At 37.7% G+C, this 19,174-nt stretch overlaps 1 protein-coding gene across 1 annotated transcript; it reads right to left on the reverse strand.

The window, feature by feature from the left end:
* Positions 1-364: 364 nt before the first annotated feature.
* On the reverse strand, positions 365-17,991 carry LOC105047531 (polynucleotide 3'-phosphatase ZDP). Its single transcript, XM_073258983.1, is given in 16 exon segments — positions 365-773; positions 5,157-5,226; positions 5,989-6,116; positions 6,306-6,418; positions 6,645-6,695; positions 6,698-6,729; positions 8,521-8,597; positions 13,776-13,832; positions 14,020-14,091; positions 14,836-14,898; positions 15,796-15,861; positions 15,973-16,245; positions 16,334-16,396; positions 17,168-17,233; positions 17,345-17,585; positions 17,587-17,991. Coding segments are annotated over 16 exon segments (1,554 nt in total). The 5' UTR covers positions 17,721-17,991; the 3' UTR covers positions 365-725.
* Between the last annotated feature and the right edge of the window lie 1,183 nt (positions 17,992-19,174).

A 19,174-nucleotide genomic window follows, 5' to 3' on the forward strand; every position in this document is an offset into this window, starting at 1 on the left:
TGCAAAAATTAAACGAAACGTGTGATTTTCTCCCATCAAGATTGAAGTAGTGAAAACTGAAGAGAAAGGTGGGATCAGTATTTTCATTTAAGGTAATTTTTATCAGTATTTTCATGTAAGCTAATTTTTATCAGTATTTTCATGTATGCTAATTTTTTATCAGTATTTTCTTGTAAGTTAAGGAGCTTCCTTCCCTCTGTCATATAGACCATCCAGTCCACTCCAACCACAGCAAGTCCAGTTCCTCTTGCGCTCAAACATCTTGCCACACCCATTAACATAGACTATAGACTTGGGGGTACTTCCCCTTTTTTCAGTAAAAACGGACGAGGTACTGCAGGGCATGCTTTCCTTGCTGCACTGGTTTATCCATAGGCAAAAGATTCTATTGAAAGTTCTGAGTAACATGGATCCAACAATTTTTCTGAACAAAATAAGAAACATTTATCACATAACTATAGTTTTTGTTCCTTCCTCGTTACTTTAACCATCATTTTACAAATCACAGGCAAGCTTGCTGAGATGAGATGATGCAGATGAACAGCACCAGCCTATTTTATCAAAAAAAAAACAGCACCAGCCTATGGAGATGAGTAAGCTGATCAGCTCAAAACGTTGCGCCAGTTAAGCTAAACTACTTTTTTCACCAAGTCTCAAAAAGTTGCTCAGAACATGGAGACCCAAAATGAAAGCCAATGAAAGCGAGAGGCACGGGATGGCGAGCATCAAGTGCAAAAGAACTCCTCGGGAACATGGAATTTCAACCCAACTGCCTGAAATGACATAAACCCAGAAACAGCATTAGTGTAGGAATCAAGTGTCAAGAGCATGCAACACAAATTTGGGATGCATTATCTCATCACAATAAAACAATGCAAATAATTTCTTCCAAAAGGAAAAGAGAAGCACAGAACAGAGGAGAACCAAACAATCAGGGGTGCAGGGATTTCGATAACTCAATGTTGCATCTTGACATACACAGCAGGAGCAACAGGCCATCATCATCAAAAAGGAATTCCAACTGTTATGTGTCAGGGATGCTGATAGACTGCAATTTGACAACATCCTCCTGAATACCAAGTCATTGAACTTGGAACTGAAGGCAAGAAAATGAAAATCCCAATAAATACAGTAACAATACATTACAAAGTTCTTCCACAGTTGTAAGGAATAACATACTAATTGACTCTAAAGAAATGTTTGAGAGAAGGAACTACTGGGATAAGAACCATCCAGAGCCCAAAATCGAAGAAAAATTGGGATTATCTGTTCTATTTAAGAGGTGAGTTTCCCTGTGTGGGCCACTATGAATCATAGTTTCCCATTATGGTTGGATATTTCCGCCCTATCGCATAACTTCTCAAAACTCCTAATTTTTTGGCCATGTATAGCTCAAAACATGTCTGATCGCCAGATAAAATGCTCCAGTGTCCAAACAAGGCCTAAATGGAAGAGTACTGTTTTTCTCACCAAATACCATTTTCAAATGTGGGAGGATGAAAGAGTAATTTAAACAGGTAGAAATCCCTATCACAGCAAAAGGTTTGCTTAGTCAGTGGTCAACTGCCATGCTTGTTGTTGGTTTCTAGTGCATGCAGTATCAGATCGCATGCATTTGGCTTTAGTGCAAGTGAGCTGAAACATGGTTAGCTGCAGATATGAGGGTATCCAAAGCAGTGAAAAGGCACAAAGGTATCGAATTCCAGTGTCAGAGGAGCTGGGTGGGTGTTGACAACTCAAGAGGGGGGAGAATGTTGCAGAGGCAATGTGCTAGCCATGAATGACTATGGATTGCTCATCAAAGGCATGAGTAGACAGGAGCCCATGAAGGTCTACTAGTTCGTGGTTGAGAAAAAGGAATTCAAAGTGATAAGTGCTCATAAATTCCGAGGCACTTGGGGTGCAGGCAGAGTTGTAAGGCACAGCATCTCAAGGAACTAGAATCTCCAAAAAGACAAAGCTGGCTCAATTGATTGAGGTACTGGGATGTGTCTATAGTGCAGAGGAAAGATCCAACATCCACACTTTGAAGTGCAAGCTAAGGTGAAGGCCTACAAATTCAAGGAACCTAGTCGGATAGAAGTTATGTTGGGAACATTGAGCAAAGGCTATCTCTTATGTGGACAAATGTGGATGTGGCCAGTTGAGTGGGGAAAATCAGAATTCAACTTCATGGAATTGCTCTTAGGGTGAAAGCCTACGAAGGCCATGGTACTAGAGGCAGATATTTGATTGAGAGTGCTTGCTCACTAAATGGGCATGCGAGGTCCATTTACAAGAGGTGAAGCACAAGGGCTATGCAGTCTATTGGCAGGGTGGCCGTGAGGCAAAAAGGTGCTATCAGTTGAGGCATTTGGTTTGGAGATGCAATGAGGCACCATATATATCAAATGTTAGTTACAAAGAGTGTCGAGGTATTGGAGTCTTGAGAGTAAGGCAAGCCATTAGGATAGCCTTGTGTTGGCAATACAAACTCGAGGTGAAGAAAAAAGGGCAGTTAGGTCAGGTTGAGTGTGGGAAGAGAGCATGAACAGTGGTTCTGCAGAGGCAAATTGTTGGGAGCTTGGAGACTTGAGCAAATTGGAAAGTGGCCTTGATCGATATCAGGGTCTTGTTGGTAGCACTTATGGATCTGCATCGGTATGGGACGATATGGAGAAACAGGGGTGACTTGTTCATAATTGGCATTAGTGCAGTGTGGTAGGAATCAGAGGCATGGTGCTCTGTAGAAAAGGTTAGAACTACTAAAGGACCGTAAGGTCAATACGTCAGAAAGTTGTGCATGGGGAGACAAGTTCCTAGAGGGGGACTCATGTGGAGGCCCACTCCTGAATCCAGATGATTAATGGTTAAGCTTGGATGCATTCCGAGAAGTGTCATTTTATGTTGCTGGAAGTGGATCCTAGCCACGGTCAAAGTCTTGCATGGTGCAGATTCAAGTTTGGCCACTCTTAAATCATGGGGGTCAAGAGTTAAGCCTTGCAAAAAGTCCAAGGAGTGCCGCTCTGCTCATTTTTCAATGGAATTTGAAGGTCTTAGGCCCGAGGATGCATTGGCAAAAGTAGTGGCAGCTCCTAGATTGAGGCATCCAGAGTCAAGCATTGGGCGAGTCCAAGAAGTGTCACATAGTTTTCAATTAAAGTTGATGGTTAGAAGACTGCGGAAGGTCAGAAGATAATGGCCGCTTTTAAAATAGGGCAAATGAGAGTGAAGCATTGGAAGAGTTCACGGGCTGCCATGCAGTTTTAGGGTCAGAGGATTGCAGTGAAGAGACAAAGGAAAAGACCGAAGTCAGAATTGGTAGCAGTTTGAACTTTCGTGGAAGAGTTGATATGGTGTGGATGATGGATTCTCAACGATGGAGAAAAAATCAAGGAGACCAAGGCCATGCGGCTCTGCCTTGAGGAACTATGATTGCATAGTTTGTAGTGGAGTTTTGGTCATGGCGATCAACACCAGCAGTGTCTATTGGGTGTCGATGAGGATGCTAGTAGTTTGAGTGGGGGATAATTGTCATGGTGTGTTGCAAGCTCTTTGCAAGGGGTGCTGGCATGGGCGTGGCTCGATACAGCGGAGGATCTTGCACATGCCAAAAGCTGCAATGTTCCTTGATACTTCGGAACCCCTAGGGTCACCACCAAGTGGAAATCTTAGTGGGGTATGGCAGGGAGCAATGGATAAGTGTGATGCAGCATGTCCATGTATGATATCGAGGGACTCAAGAAGCTTGATATTTATCATGGCGGCGAACTGCCAAGGCATATGTGTGAATATTCAAGGATTCCTCATGGATTGAGGAGGGGCGTGGTGCTTTGGATGCATTCTCGACTCCCCAGGCTTGTAGGACATGGATCCACGAAAGCCCTCCTCAACAGAGTATAGGTGTGGATTCTTAATATTTTGTACAAGGGACTCTAATTCCTTTCAGCTCTTCTTTTCCAGACAAAATCTATTCTCCATTCACCTCAGCCTTAAACCACCAGGGATAGTTTAGGAGTCTTCGAAATATTTGGATCAGATACGAACTAAAACTCTCCGCTTTTCTTTTCTTAACATCATTCCTCCCCTTATAAAAGGATGCCTACATGAAATAAGTTCCAAATGTACAATCCAACAAAAATCTTTGAGGCCTTTACTTTTCTTAGGTATAAATTAGAGAATAACAAATAATAATTTGTTTAGCTTAACATGGCAAGACAATCTTGGGGCCACTTTCTTAGCTTGATAGACCTTCACTAGCACTTTTATACTCCATTAAGTATTCTGCAACGGTTGGTTTTAGTATGTTGAGAAAGACAATACAAAATATGATTCTGACAATGGTTTTACATAGCCTCAATTCTCAAATGTGTTTGGGACATTTAAGCAAATTGAGATAGTTTGACCAAATTGACTCACAGCTTCATCCAATGCATACAAAATGGAGAATTTATAAGAATTTATTTTCTTTTTGATGTTTTAAATTTTCTTTCAAGAAAAGACAATCAAGATTTGGTTAGCTTATGTTTTTAACCAACCAAGCTTTGTAACTTTGACTGGAATAAATAAGATATCTGGATCTGAAACATTTGCCACAACAAAATGCCCAACCAGAGATTGTTTATACAAGTTTCTACTTGTCACAAGTTTGGGATCAAAGAAGGGTCCCTCATATGTTTACACATATGCAATAATGTAATCATTTGTGATCACAAGATGATAAAGGAAAAAATGCATCTTTTCCCCTTTCTAAAAAGTCAGAGAAACTGGACTCTGAAACACTAGAGATCCCTACACACAATTTGTTGGTGAAGAACATATTAATTATTTTTGACATGTATTCTTCACAACTTTAGAACTCAAGGTGAATGAGGAACTTGATGAGGACATCATGGATAATTTAGCTGATAATCCTATTGGAGACAAGAATCCATACAAAGACAAGTGTGTGTATATGTAGTGTTTAGTTATCAAATATTGATAAAACATATGTTAACTGAGCCATTTAATGTTATTCAGTTGCCTATAACTCATGGAGTTAACTGCATTTTAACTAAGCCATTTAATCTGAAAAATTTAGCTTGCTAGAGTTCATTGGATAAGCAAATAGATTAGTAATGCAAAAACAATGGAACCAGAATATTGGAAATAAGAATAAAAAGAAAAGCTTATTTTACCTCAGCAAACTTAATATCAGCATCACTGTGATCATTGACTCTCCCAGCTGCATCACCAACATAGAAGGAACTGCAGATAAAGAGAGGCACTAGTAAAATATTATTTTCATCTTATACATGTACAAGCAAACAGCTGAAGGAATTATTCATGATGATGGAAAAGATGTATTCTGAAAGCTCTTACAAAACATAATATACTGTTTCTACAATTTTCTTTTAATTGAAGCATTTAGCTATTTTAGATAGTATTATATGTATGCCGGTTCAATTTATGGTGCTCTTGTTGGGTTAAGAGTGTGAAATGACTTTGTCTGTTTTAGAGTGGTCAATAATTGCAGTTCGCAAGTTTCAATGAAGGGCTGACCATGTAAATGTGGTTGGCTTAATGGATCATACCATCAAGGTGTGATCCATTAAAGTACGACAATCCTTCAGAACCAGCTATCAATTAAAGCTAAACAAGATCTGAGACTTTCAGAAAGAGAGGCCTCACAGAAAACCTAAAAGGCACATAGCTGGTACTGATATCTATCTTAACATATAAGAAGTTCACAACATGGAGCCATGGAGTAGCCCTGTGAGGTGAGTTCAGATGAAAATGCAAAATGAGCAAGCTTTGATATAAAATACTGAATCCACCTCATTGACACAAATTGTGGCCAAAGAGCCAACATAAACAGAATCACCCAAGAAGAGTAAGCAAAACTACTATCCCAACTCCCTGTATTATCAGATCGCACATGACGTCCAAAGAAAATTATGTAAAGAATGGTCATCACAATTTCTAGATTAATGAATTATGTTGTGTTGAATGATAGGAGAGAAGATTAACTGATCCATGGCAACTGCGATGCCAGAATTGAAGTGTTCTTCCATTAGCCTCCACATTCCAGGTTTTGGTTTGCGAAAGGGATCTTCACTTTGATCCTTGCCTGTTCCTAGCCCGCAAGCTATAAAAACCTGCACAGAAATGAAGTTCAAGTACACTAAAGATTTCGACAGCAGTATAGATATGAGAGAGAGAGATGATTAAGGTGAGGTGACCATAAAATTTGCAAAACTTTGAATTTAAACTAAACATAAAAATAGAGGTCAAGGACATAGTATGGGAAAAACACTAGAATTCCAAAAAAAAAATATCCAGCATACCTGAATTGGGACTTTAACGTGCTTGATAAAGTTGTCAAGTCTCCCTATTTTGGAATCCACAGCTCGTTGTCGTTTGTTCTTCCAGCGCTCAATGTTTGATTCATTGGTGAAGAAACCTAACAACAAAGAATATATGTGTTAATGTAGACACCTTCTTTTCAAAAAATTAATAGAAAAGGATGGATAAAGAACACACAAACCACAAGTTGGTTCACAAAATCAAGGCATCCTGAGTGATTGCCTATCAGAAATTCACAAGTGGCTGAAATACTTCTTTTTTTTTTTTTTTTTTGAGAAAAGAATGCAAATACTTTGTGGAGCAAAAAGAACGTTATATACCAACCAGCTTGTAGCCACTGTTATATAGTCCCTGCAGCTTCTCAGGAACGATGGATACATCAGAGACCAAGCATCTGGACCAATTCTGCACCTTAGGTAATGTTAGGTCTAAATTCTTAATCTTTGGTTAAATCTTTAGATCGTTAAACCTGTTTGCATCAGAGAAATATCAAGGATTGTGGTATACAAATTGACTAAGATCAGATTTTATCAGTAAATTAGAATCTTGTCCACATGTAGTTCCAAACAATTCTCATCTTTTCCATGAGTCAGTAAAATGAGGATACACTGCTTTCATAATAAGATACAAATAATGTATGCCACGAACAGTATCAAGTTAGCTGTTACTTTCTTTCAAATAAATGGCTTTTATTCATAGGCCTGTATATTTCAATACAGATCAGTACCAACAAGATGTACTACTCATACAGTAAACTACTTTTAAAATTACTCAAAAATACATACATTAGAAGAAAACTTATGAGAAAATATGACAATTATGCTGGTTGCAATATGGTTAAGCTCTCAGAAAACCAGACTCATATGTCATCATGACAAGCTTATGATAACTTCCTTTAACCTTATTCACTAAAACTCAAGAAACAAAGTAAAACAAGCAATTCTACTTTTTCCTCAGCCTAAACTGAATTGTCAAATATGTACAATCAGAAGAAAATTAATAGACGAACAGCAGAAGACCAATGTCAAAATATAATTATTCTATATATCTAGTTGGTCATGAGTTAAGTAGAGATCTGCAATATGATTTCTCTTGATACACTTGAGGATATTCTCCATCTTATGCGGGAGTTGATAAACTAGCACAAATGTTAGCCAAATCCTTTCTAATTGCCCTCTTCAACAAGGTTCAAAGCGAAGTGCTGTTAATGGATGACTCCCACCACTGCAAGACCACACCTTCAAATGGATTGAAACCAAATTTGAATTTCTCAAGCATCATATGTAATGGAGGAATTCTCTCTAGTTGTTTCCATTCCTGGAAATAAATAGCAGCCCATCACTTCTTACATTGCAAATTATAAGCAAATTTTGATGGCTCAGAAAAGTTAAAAACATACTTTTCAAATGATTCTTACCTTGAGACTTCAGACCCCTAATCAATTTTCAGAATTTCGCACACAAACTTTGGTTACCGGTCCATCCATGGATAGTGATAGGAATAGATGAATTTGATTATTTAAAAAATAGGTATATGCTTTTCTTAATGTTAAATGTTGGAAATGACATTATGATTTCCTCTTGGATTAAGACGCTGGATGAGCTCAGGGATGTTTACCTTGGTTGAGTTTGAAGATGTCTTCATATCTTTATTCATAAAGGAAATGGAAAATAATTTAAGCATGGATCTTTAGTGGATATATCCAGCAATGCAAAGTGAACAAAATACAGTATTGCACATCAAAACTTTGTTAAGATCGGGAAAATAATTTAAGCATGGATCTTTAGTGGATATACCCAGCAATGCATAACAATGACTACTTTTGCACCTCTGTTGAAGGTGTGTTAGCATGTCTTCTCAGGCCCCCCCAAAAAAAAAGAGGAAAAAGAAAAGAAATAAAGGAGCTTAGCGTCAATACTCCAAAGAAAGAAAAGACTATCTTGTACTTAGGGCTTAAATAAGCAAGTGCAAGTCATAAACATTGCCAATTTCTATCAAAAAACAGAGGCCATAATGTAATAATTCTGAATCCACTTGGTGCATTTTTGAAAACATGGCAAATACAACCTACAACATTATCACATTTGTATTCAATGCAAAGGCATCAATATATTTGTAAAATTCTAACGAAATTATGACAATAACAAATCAACATTCCATCAAGTTAAACATCTCTAAAGTTAAACATCATCATACCTTTTCACAGATGTATTCGCGAGACATCCATCAAAATCAAACGCAGCAATTTTTTCAGAATCACAGAGACCCTCTTCCTAGTCACATGCAGGAACAGAAAATGCAAACAATATTATATCTTGTTAAAAACTCCAGGCTATTAGTTTCGGTGGAAGGATGAAAAACAATTAAGGAAGACCAACTGATAACATCTAATGCTGAAAAGTAATTTGAGACTACCTCTTTTAATAGGAAGGCCACAACTACAGCAGTAATGAGTATCAAAAACAAGCATCATAAAAACAAGTCAATCTGAATATATAAATATATTATATATAATGGAATAATTCAACCCAAAAAAATTGTGATTCATTGCGAAGTAACATGATATTGATAGAGAAATTCTAGCATTGAAATGAGAATGTATATTATATATGATCTGTGGAAAATAAAATACAAGTCCTTCACAGTTCTAACTAAAACTAATAATTATCCCAAAAAAATAAATTTTAAATTTTAGTAAACTGATTTACGTACATACTCGATGATATGGATGAAGTTATGTTACCTCAGATAACATATAACTAAAAGCACAGAATACTGTTAGATATCCAATTGTAAAGTTAAAATAGATTAGGACAAATTTTCACATAAGAAATGTATGATAATTATGCCATCCAAATTAAAACATGATCATGCAGAAATTAGAATGGTGTTACCTGACATCATCCTTGAAGGTCAGAAAGTTTAATAGTTGTTATATATCATAGATTATCAGTTATTTCCACCTCAAAAAAAATTAAACAATAAAAGTTATTGGTTTATAAAATTATAGGATAATAGAGTAACTAATTCACCAGGATTTTAAAACGACTATCCATTGGACTGGTGTCCCCTGTGGAAAAGAAATAAAGAAAGAAAGAACAAAAAAATGTTGAGGCCTTGAACAACAACTAGATGATACAGAAGTTATAAACAGTATATGGACACAATGACTATCAGGATGGAAATTCCTCAAATAGATATCCACAATAAAAAAAGAAAGAAAATAATCCATCCGTCCACCGTAAGTACATAAAAAAGCACATGTATATTCCAAGACATAAGAAGCATGAAAATTAACACATATGATGCTTGTCTTCCCTTAAGTGAGTGTTGGATCAACAACTGGCCACAGAAACCGATCTAACAGAATATTCTGCATTGAATATTTAAGGAATGATGCCTTCTGTTATGTGTGCATCAAATTTTGCAGGACATGTATCAACCATTCTTTCACCAAATCTAGTTAATTCATGTCCGAGATGTCCAAGATGCTCATATGCCATGCTATTATCACCTATCAAGACTACATTGCCACTTGTTGTATGGTACCAGATTGCCTCTATGGCATGGCATGATTCACCAAACTGTGCTGAACTATACTAGCAGCTAACCAGTGCAGTTCTGGCATTCGATTCGGAATATCAGCCAAAACATAGCAAAGAAGAAGGAAAGAGAGAAGAGAGGAGGAAAGCAAAGGCCGGCAGTGGCCTACCGAGGTCGCTGGAGGGCTACCTCCGAGTCTCCACTGTCCTCTGTGAGATGTGAGGGGAGAGAGAGAGAAAGGGGGGAAGGGAGGGGAGATGAGAGAGGAGAAGACGGTGGAGAAGCTGCCAAAGGGCCGTCGGATGGCCCAAAACACCCCCACGGTCGCCGCTGTTCAAAATAGGAGCTTCACCCTTGTTTCGTTAGATTTTTTAAAAAAATCCGATACAACCGTGGGGGTGTTTTAGCCAATCTGGTGACCACGGTAGTCCTCCGATAGCCTTTCCCTTCCTCCTCTCTCTATCTCTCTCTCTTCTTATTTTCTCTCATAGACGACCACGGAGCCCGGGAGGCCTCCGCGGCCCTTCAGTGGCTACCGCTAGCATCTCCACCGACCGTCCTTTTCTTCCCTCCCTCTCCCTCCCTCCCTCTCTCTTTCTATCTTTTTCTTCCTAGTTCATCCCTCATTTCTATATCACTTTGGATCCGATATAGTCCGGTATAGGGGTGTACTGACTCGTACCACTGACTGGCCAGCAAAGGATCCTATTTCGAGTCGGCGATCCTTGTAGCCTAGTAGTACGCAGTAGAATAATAAAATTTCAATTTACAGGCATAGTACATAATGCCAACTTTTATGAGCACCTTCTAAATAAAGAGAGCATGAAACAATAAATCTTCCACACAACTGGTAAAGTAAAAAAAATATCATTCCAAGAACTAGAAGAGAGAGTTTTTTTCTGATTTATATTCAAGCAAACTTGGTCCTCATGATATCCATTGGAAGTCAAGACATCTAAGTACTCCTAAGATGCATACAAATGTATAAAATGAGATGTATAATCCCCACTTTCATGGAATAATTTTTGTGGCCAGTATCATAACCAATCACAAAGGAAAGTGATTTTGAAATATTTATACATACATATATATATACATATATACATGTGTGTGTGTGTGGAGACAGACTTGGGTGAGATCAATCAGATTTGGGCTCAAATTTGGTCAAATTAAAACTAGATAATAGGGATCCTACATCAATGATTCAAACCGTTGGATGTGATCTACTACCTCAAAATTGCTTGTACACCAAAAATCATATGATTTGGAGACCCCTAAAAAATATATCGAGTGATCCAAAAATACATCAAGTTTTATCTTAGGAGAAATTATAGCACCACCCTTTGAAATTTAACCCATTTACATTTAGACCCCAAAAGAAAAAAGTTTCAAACGGATCCTAAAACTTAAAAAAAGTTGCAAAGAGACCCAGCCATCTGTCTCCGACCTAACAACATTAACAGAAAAGATAAAATGATTAAAATACCCTCAGTTCACACAAATCAATTAATTTTTAATGATTGGTCAAAATAAATGGCTTGACCAATTTGTTAAAAAGTTCATATCAAATCTCCAGACCATATACATATCACAATCTTGCACTGTGCTCTATATTCCACGCCCCACACCCCATCCAGATTTAACTAAAGATAATTAACAAGATAGAAGTGGGATGATTTACATGGAAGAAGTAGAGTGCGAGGAGGATTTCCAAAACTTGCCTCGCTTAACTTGAAGCCATGACTGGGGATTGATGGAATGGAGCTGTCTCTCCTTTTTTTTAATATCAAAGACTTACATAAAATACCTCATAATCGCTCCACATCCACCTTCGGACTGCTTGGCGAATTATAGGAATCAATGAGGAAGAGGTTTCTTATGGTACATACAACACAGCTGCACTTGAAGAACCCAATAAACAAGTCAAAATGGGCTAGGATATTATTTTGTAACCAAGTGAGCAGAGGAAGTCATAAACATTCAACTGTCAAATAAAAGAATTGTACATAGGAGCTTAATTCAATGGGCTCCCTTTCTAATTTGTCTTAAAGTTATTGAATGAGAAATCCACTCAGAGAAGAAAACTCCAAACATCTTTTTAAAAAAAGAAAGTTGAAGATGGATGAAAAACATGGGTAGTGAGATTCTAAAAGATGAGTAAAGGAATGGATGGGATACCATGAGGCCAAAGTTGAAGCTGATGATGGTGTTGGCAATGGACATGGCAGCTAGCTCGAGGTTCGCTGAGGTGGCGGACAAAGGCTTGGGTGATGATGTTCATGCTAAAAATGCCTAGTGCAATGATTCTCCATAGCTTCTTCAAGTCCTCCTATGTCGTCCTTGCCAATCCCACCCCCATCCAACTCTTCTGCTAAAAGAGCACCCCTCAACTATCCATTCTCCATGTCGCCTCTTCTCCTTTATTTATCCTTGATCTCTTCTTCTTTTCCTTCCCCTATCGTAGCTGTATTTGATAGCACACAGAAAGACAAAGATACAGACAGAGAGAGGGAAAGAGAGGAAGCAAATACGAGAGGAGAGGCCCACCAAGCTTATTGATTTATTTGGCATTCAAGGACACCCATGAACTCGCAGAGGTCTGATGGGGCATAGAGACCTAATGAAAAAGAAAGCAGGATGAAAGAAGATAGTCACTTGAGAGGCATGTGACTCTTCTTTTCCTCACTCCACTTTACGCCAAAACCAAGGAATTTCTGGGAAAGGCACTTATGGTATTTCATAAAATTTAACCTCTCAGGTGATCCTCACATTATAACATTGTCTAACGGAGAGACGACTAGATCTCTTTGCAACTTTTTAAAGTTTTGGAATCTATTTGAAACTTTTTTCTTTTGGATCTAAGTATACATAGGTCAAAGTTCAAGGAATGCCACTGTAATTTTTCCTTAATTTTACTTAGGCTATCCAATTTTTGAATACTTGATGTATAGGCTAAGGTCTTCAAATCATATAATTTTTTGCGTACAAGCAGTTGTAAGATAGTATATCACATTCAATGGCTTGGATTATTGATGTATAACCCCTATTGTAGAGTTTTGATCTAACTAGATCTGAGTCCAAATTCAGTCGACCTTATTTTCACCTGGCTCTGTGTGTGTGTGTGTGTGTGTGTGTGTGTGTGTGAGCTTAAATGATGTGACCGCACTATAGGATTTATCAGACACCCATATATGAGATAACCATCCACTCAAACCCAACTGACTCACTTTCATGAGATTAAACCATCTATCTTTCTGCTATTTTAACATGATAATCACCACCATTCATTTTCCCACTATCTTTATACATGAAAACAGTTATCCACCCAAACCAGTTTTTCTTTCATAAGATCACAGTCATCTGCAAATCACCATATCAATGTAATTGTCCACACAACTTTCCCTTGTGATAGAGAAATCCACCCAACTTCCGCCATAAGACTCTCATGTGTATCCTGTCCAGTTTCAATCGTTAGTATAATTGCATATTCAATATCATTTTATAGTAAACTATAACGTCTACTCAAACAAATATAACATATCCACCATCGATACTGCATCACAATGAGGTAAACAATAATATTCTAAGGGTTGCCTATGATGATGCATCCATAACCAACATCCTTATAAAATCCATCTATTGTTCACAAGTCTCGCTTTGTTTTTCTTCCTGATAGTGCAAACTTTTCCGAATCCCTCCTCCCAAATCTTATCTAGGTATTTTATGTCTTCCTGTCTTTTCTAACCCATCCAAACATTCTTACTTTGTGGCAATGTTTATTACAAAAGTTAATTAAATGTACTTCTTGAACCTCATACATTATACATGGTACAACAGTTAGCAAGCTGGTTGATTACAAAATGAAATCACATTAACAATGATAATCCTTAAGTTTAATATAATCTTACCTGCTCACGAAAAATGAGTGTCTTGAAGGCCTTCCAATTTGGTGGAAGGGTGGCATCCTGGACCCAAAAAAACAAAACGTAAATCACCAGGCAGACTAATGCATCATAGGAAAAGTCGAAAAAAAAAATCATTATTCTGAGAGAATGCATGCACACAAACAATAACAAGTTATCTTCTGATATTATTTTGAGTAAAAGAGATGCATAAGCATTGCTGGTATGCTTAGAGAAAGGCAGGGAACACCTTGTACCGATCTTTGATATCAGACGCAGAAAAGGCCATCTTGAAGTCATTCTTTTTGCCATCTACAAGCAACTGAGAAAAAATATATGCATGAAATAATTTGTTTGCATCAGTAACAATTAAGGGTACATGCGATGTCAAAGCTACAGGAATAGCAAGAACATAAGTAATACTCACCAGGTGGCTGTAAGGGCCAGTTATTTATGACCAACCTAATCAATTAATAAAGGGCCATTGCATGCTAGCTCTAGATTTATAAATAAACTCAGTTTTAAACTTGACATGCCAAATCTCTAATACCCCTTTTATTAAAAAGAAGAAGAACTTGTACCAATAACAGTTGCTTCCCTTCTTTAATTGCTGTACCATTTTTGCTATGATTTTAATCATCCTGTATTCCTTAGCACATTATAAGTTTCTATCAGTCGAGTAGTTGCTCCCTCATATGTAACTTTAGCTGTTCATGACATCATAAGAAGGAAAAAGACAAGAAAGAGGTAATAGATACAACACTTTGACAAACAACTATTATAATAAGCCCCATTTCTCACGCATGCAGACACTCATCCACCCAACAAAGCATATTTACTTAAGTTGGCATTTGAAAATATAAGCTATCTTACTAATCCAGTTAAAGATATAAGAATGTGTAACTTTGGTTCCTCTAAACTCTTTTCTGTAATTTCATCATACCCAGCTTGACCTGTACTACGGGCCTATAAGAAAAAATATAAGTGGATAACAGGAAAAAAAGATATCAAAGACCATATAAGCACTATCTAGCTATATTCAAGTTCAACAGTAGAACATGCTAACCTTTGGTTTCTTCGAATCCTTTTCCTCGAACTCTTCGATTGCACTGCCATCTCTTTTACTAACCTAAAAGAAAGAAACAACAGAAGTAAGCTAAATTAGCATCATATGGCACATGCTTTAGTGGGCAGCTTGCCACAACAGACTTTCACCATGCTTCTGCTCTCCATGTCACCAGGCTCATGACATTGCAATCTAAAAATGCTAGACAATGAAAGCACAAAAAACATACTATTGAAAAAAAAAAATAAAAAGACAAATAAGAATACAAGAGTTTGCATAGTTCAACTGTATGCCTATGTCCATGGGGCAAGAGCTCTGTCTCCTTGAGTTAAATCAGACAGGATAACTAGGTATGAGGTAGAAGCTACAAGCTATATTACCTAAACCCCAACAAAGATATATTTAACCAAATTCATCACAGCTTCATCAACAAGATACGACCCATAAATAGGATGAGCTAACTAAGACATTAACCTGAGATGGAAAGAAATATTTTTATTTATTTCTTTAAAATCAAAAAGAAAGCTTATTTTCACTATGGCACCTAAGAGAACAAGGCCATCAAATACATTAATGTACAAGAAGGCCATCTTTTGTTTCTTGAAACATAAAAGCCCACATGTTTTTATGGAAAATAACCTATAAGTGACATCACGTACCTTCTCCTACTTTCTTCTCTGTTCTGTTAGTAAAGATCCTCCTTTCCATCTCTATACTAAACCACAAAGTGAATAGGAGGTCCCCATTGCTATTAATCTAAAGGGGGGAGGGAGACAGCATAGACACTTATGAATTTTTAACCGTAAAAAGTAAAAACAGTTTTCATTTTCCTCGGAAGGTGATGCTTCATGATCAAAGATATCAGAATTTTTGCTTTTTGATGACATCAAAGAATACCAACATATTCTTTGTAATACAAGGAGATGCTCAACAATTAGAAATAAAAAACATTAATCAGACCTCCATGGCAATCTGGCTGGATGATGCAGCAGCCTCTAGCTTCCTTAATGCATCTTGGTCGGAATTCTAAGCCCTCCAGCAAATATATTGTAAGAAAAATATACGATAACAAAATTACATGGATATCAAAGAAAAGTATTTTTAAATCAATCAAGAAAGAGAGAGGGGCTGCCTGACCTTTAAAGAAGAAAACCCAGTTATCTCCTCCACAGCAATGAGCAGGTGGGACTGAGATGGAAAGCAGTCCAGGTGATACCATTTCACAAGGTCAAAGCCTCGAGGGTCTTTGCTTGAAGAGCCCAGCCTCAGAGAACCTGCAGCTATGACATTCCTGCAGTTCTTGCAAGAAGATCGGTTGGATTTGGCATACTCCGCAACTACTTTATGGGCAACAACTGGAGAATTCCTTTTAGTGAACTCTTCATTCCCAGCTTCATCTGTGCTAGAGAGCTAACACAAAGAAAGGATAGCAGCAACAACGTCAAGACCAAAACAGCGTCTGACTAGTTATTCTATTTCAACATTGAAGCATGTCAACCTTTCGTTTCTTTGAACCCTTTTCCTCTAACTCTTCAGTTGCATCCCAATCTGTTTTACCAAGCTAAAAGAAGGACAAGAAAAATAAGCTAAATTAGCCAAATATATCACATGAATTTAATCAAGAACAAGCCACACCTTCAGACACTTCTCTATGCTTCTATCAGTCTCCATTTTACCATCCTAACCTATACAAAAGCAACAACCGAAAAGGACTCTGCAAGAAGACAAGCACTCAAGTGCTTCAGCAATATACCTACATCCATGGAGCTACATCTTTGTTTTCTCCAGTTGAATTGGAGAGAAAAACAGGGTAGAATATATAAGTTGAGCTACAATATCTAACATTTGACATGGAGGAAATGGCCACTTCAGACATGACAGAAACCATGAATACCGTAACTAGATTCAATATCGAACCAAAAAGATGATCACCAATATTTTGAATTTCTTCGATTTTCAAGAACGAAATTCCCTTCCATGGCTCTTGGAAATCGGTGTGCAAAAAGACCTCCTCATTAAAATCCAGACTTTTTTTTTTTTGAAAAATCACGAAGCGGCACCATGTGACTTCTTGTACGATCTTTACTCTGATCTGTTGATAAAGATCTTCATTTCTAACGAAGAAAAAAGATAGGTCTCTGCTGCCGTCAATCAGAGAGATGCAAGAGACTGGTTTCTATCTCCGGACCAGTTTTATTTTCGCTAGAAAAACAAAGCTTCATGATTGAAGAAACTGAACAAAACTTCAAAGGACACCAAAATATTTCTTTTATTCAGAATACAATGAAAGGACTAACACTTAAAAGTTAACACAGAAAAGAAAAATTCAGACCTCATTAATGGTTTGTTCGGATGATGCTGTAGCCTCTAGCTTCCTTAATGCATCCAGATCAAAACTCTGAGCTCCCCAAGAAATAACCACAAACAAAATATAGTAGAAAAACCATATGGATATCAAAAAATAAGTCTTTCTTTAATCAGTCGAGAAAGGAATAGTGATCGCCCAAACCTTCAAAGAAGAAAACCCGAGTATCTCCTCTGCGACAGCGAGTGGATGATCCTGCAAAGGAAAGCAATCCAAATGATACCATTTCATGAGGTCAGATTCCCGAGGGCCTTTACTCGACGAGCCCACCCTCAGAGAACCCGCGGCGATGGCCTTCCCGCAGTTCTTGCAAGACGAGCGACCGGACTTCGCGTACTCCGCGACCACCTTGGGCGGCGGCGCCATTGGAAAGAGCGAAGCGAAGTAGGCGAGCGCGAGAGCGAGCGGCGAGGAAGGGGAGAGTCGAGATTTTAGGGCTTTTGGCAAGAACGTAGAGGTGGAGGGTCGAGATTTTAGGGCTTTTGGCAAGAATGGAGTGGTGGGGGAGGAGCAGGAGCATGGAGAGAGGGAAGCGGTTGCTAGGGTTTTATAGCCATGTAGCCCCGGGGGCGGGGCGGAACGGTTAATGGAGTACAATTTCACGCCATTGTCCGCTTTTGGATGCTTTATTGGCAAGGAGGAGAGAAGGGCGGGAATGGCGATGTCAGGGTCTGAGCAGTCTCAGAGGACGGGAAGGCTTGGGCGGTTTTATGGCGAAACCCGTGCTGCCAAACATCATGGAAAGACGGCAACTCACGCGCCGGCCTCACTTCAAGTATACACTGGGGAGGGTAAGAAAAGGAGGTCAAGTTTACAGGGAGGGTAAGAAACGGAGGTGCACGATCAAGGGGGCCGTTTTCCCTCACCTTCCACGCTATTTTCCATCCGTTAAATGGGAAGGCGTGAGGGAAAATTCGGTCTAGCCTCTTACAAAAAGAAATAAATAAATATAAATATATATAGTATATCAAATGGAAGGAATAATTTAATACGAAAGGTGAAAGAATATAATAATAATTTTTACATCTGTATCAATAGTTCAAAGCGTTATGCGTTTACGCATGCGTGTTAAAAAAACTAAGAAAAAGAATGAATGGATAAATCATAGGGGTATTTGGATAGTTTGGACAACCGTGTTCTCATCTGAACTATTGATGTGGATTCAAAGGTTATTATTATGTTCTCTCACCTCTCGCATTAAGCCACTCCTCTCATTTGATATGCTTCCTCTCTCTCTATATATATATATATTAAAATCGAAAAAATATGATTCAATCCGCCAATCTGATTCATGTTCGATTTGTCATAAATAAATTTAAATTTTAGCTAAATAGGTTTAAGTCATAAACAGGTTGATCCGTTTAACCTCTTTAATATTTGGGTCGGATTTGGATTTTAGATATATGATCCATTTAATATTCAGGTTGGATTGAGTTAGATAATCCATTTAACCTATTTAACCCGTTTAATATGTTTCTGATCCATTTTATCCGACCTGTTTAATTCGTTTAAGATTTGTTTAATCTATTTTTGATCCATTTAACTGTCCTATTTAATCTATTTAACCCATTTAATTTGTTTAATCTAATTTGATCTGTTTAATAAATAGATTAAATGGATCAGATCGATTATTCATTTAATAAACAGGTTGGATTTATGTTTGAAATTTTGATCTGTTTAATACATAGGTCGGATTTGGGTTGATAATTTTTTGATCCAATCCATATTGATCTGATCCATATACGATCCGATTCGATCTAATTGCCCCTCTAAATTATATAGACAGACATATATATATATATATATATATATATATATATATATATATATATATATATTATATTTTAGCTCACTAATTTATTACGGAAATGTCTCACATACGTGAGCGCTACAACTTATTTTGAAGTGCAGGGAATTCCACCAAAAACAAAAAAAGTACAGAAAAGATTTTCTAAGTTTATTTTTTATTAGACT

This window comes from Elaeis guineensis, chromosome 6 (genome assembly GCF_000442705.2).
Source record: "Elaeis guineensis isolate ETL-2024a chromosome 6, EG11, whole genome shotgun sequence".
NCBI lineage: Eukaryota > Viridiplantae > Streptophyta > Magnoliopsida > Arecales > Arecaceae > Elaeis > Elaeis guineensis.